This window comes from Limulus polyphemus, unplaced genomic scaffold (assembly GCF_000517525.1).
Source record: "Limulus polyphemus unplaced genomic scaffold, Limulus_polyphemus-2.1.2 Scaffold631, whole genome shotgun sequence".
In the NCBI taxonomy this organism is placed as follows: domain Eukaryota; kingdom Metazoa; phylum Arthropoda; class Merostomata; order Xiphosura; family Limulidae; genus Limulus; species Limulus polyphemus.
Window position 1 is genome coordinate 17,351 of NW_013666241.1, and position 1,996 is coordinate 19,346.

At 34.0% G+C, this 1,996-nt stretch overlaps 1 protein-coding gene across 3 annotated transcripts in view; it reads left to right on the top strand.

The window, feature by feature from the left end:
- The first annotated feature begins 55 nt into the window (after positions 1-55).
- Positions 56-1,996, top strand: part of LOC106459576 — a 48,246-nt gene continuing 46,305 nt past the window's right edge. The window contains exon 1 of one of the 3 annotated variants that reach the window (XM_022386085.1): positions 56-365. In XM_022386085.1, the coding sequence (XP_022241793.1) occupies positions 357-365 (9 nt within the window). In that variant the 5' untranslated portion in view covers positions 56-356. The remainder of the gene's footprint in view (positions 366-1,996) is intronic. The other 2 variants (XM_022386087.1, XM_022386086.1) reach the window with 2 other exon arrangements.

The window sequence follows — 1,996 nt, forward strand, 5'->3', positions numbered from 1 at the left end:
AAAACCGTTTCGAAGGGCTCATTCACACTTACATAATTTTGTTTTTTATTGATAAATGTCCTGTCATTCCAGAATATTTCAATTCAAGTATATACCATAAAAAGGACGTGATACTTTAATGTGCAGCCTTAGTGAATAAAGATGATTTATTCAAATCAACAGTGACAAGTATTTTCATCAAAAAATATTTGAGAAATGGCCAAATGTCAGAATTTTTTTGTTATAATGGTACTTAGTAATATATGTTTCTGTAGAATTCCATAGAAAGAAGAATTACAGAAATTCAACGTCAACTGGAACAAGAGAAATACAACGTTCGCCAGGAGAAACGGAATGTGGCACAGCTGCAACGCCAGATGGAGAATGTGAGTTGTTTCCTTAGTCGACTTCCAGCTGTATTTTTTCCTTGATTGTTTATAGTCTTATAAAGAGGGTTGAGAGTGTAAGACAAATGAGTACTTAGCTATTTAAATGAAACTTGTCGTTGCTGTATAATTGTTCCGAGAAACCCATGTTCTCAAGGCCACTTCTGTGAAACAGATTTATTAACTGAGGATATTTCATCTGGACTTTTTCTGCCTTGTAACAGTAAGAACGTCTGAGTGAAAGTAAACAAAATATCTGTTATATTCAGTGTTGAAGAGGATTTTCTCCCAATACCAGAACTGTGATATGACAGACATAATGTAGTTGAGACGGCATTTTATATTAGCAAATTCAGTAACAACTGTTTCGATGGAAGTTGGATTAAATTGTTAAAATGCAATTTTTCATCGATTCAATTTTATTTATTTCACCACAATTAGGGTAAGGTTTTTCTAACATTATATGATTTATTTATGGTATCATTATATTTTATTTTAGTGAGGTGTCGTGCTTTAAGTATGGGCTATTACTGTTAAGGCAAGAAATGTTTCTTTGGCTTACCATATCACAGCTATACACATTCCATTGTATAAATAAAATAAAAAATAAAAAAAAGAAGAGATAGAATTGTTCAGTGTTATGTATATGATGCGTTAATTCTTGACGAATGCAGTGTTTTACAGACGCAGATATTTCCGTGAATTATTGTTAACAGAGGAACCGATATTTATTATTCAGTTTTATTTACTGTATCGATCCCAGTATTTTGTTGTTAAATACAAAGCTACACAATGGGTTATCTGTGCTCTGCCCACCTCGGGTCTCGAAGCGTTATAAGCTTTCAGACTTGCCGCTGAACCACAGTGGGGCAACCCATTCTTTGATATTTGACATAACTTGTACTTCTTACATATAGATACAAGCCACGTTTTTTTCGGGTGGGTGGGTGAAAGAATAAATAACATGACGTAAATAGAGTACATCAGTAACGATATTATAGGGCGCCGTAAGTAAACTTACATTGGTAAGGCAGGGAACCGTGATAAGATGTCACAAAAACAAAAAGTAAGGTTATGTCTTTTACCACTCTTCTGTGAATGCGCATTGGAGTGTAAATATTAAGAGGGACATTGTTTGCAGTAAGTTAATTTTTCTTACATAACACAAAGCAATCGGTTTTTTTTTTTTTTTGAGTTGAATACCATTGCTTATTATTATTGATAGAAATTAAAATGAATGCACACACAAGTATTTAATTTCTAAAATAAATGTTTCACTGTGCATGCTTGCTGTCATATACACATGGCAATAGACACATGGAAAAGTTAATTAAGGCATAATACAAAAATTACAAATGTCTAGCAGCACATTGTTAACGATCATTGAAAATACACCTAGGTAAGAAAATTATTGCGTTATGTTCTTATATATAAGTATTATACGTGTGTATCAGTTAATACAGTTTGTTAGGCTTTTAAGTTGATAGCCGTATATATGCAATAATTGGCTTCCAATGAGCGCACACAACACACAAATTAGCAAGAAACTAATCGAACAGGCCCGGCATGGCCAGGCGGGATAAGGCGCTCGACTCATAATCTGAGGGTCGCGGGTTCGAATCCGCATCCCA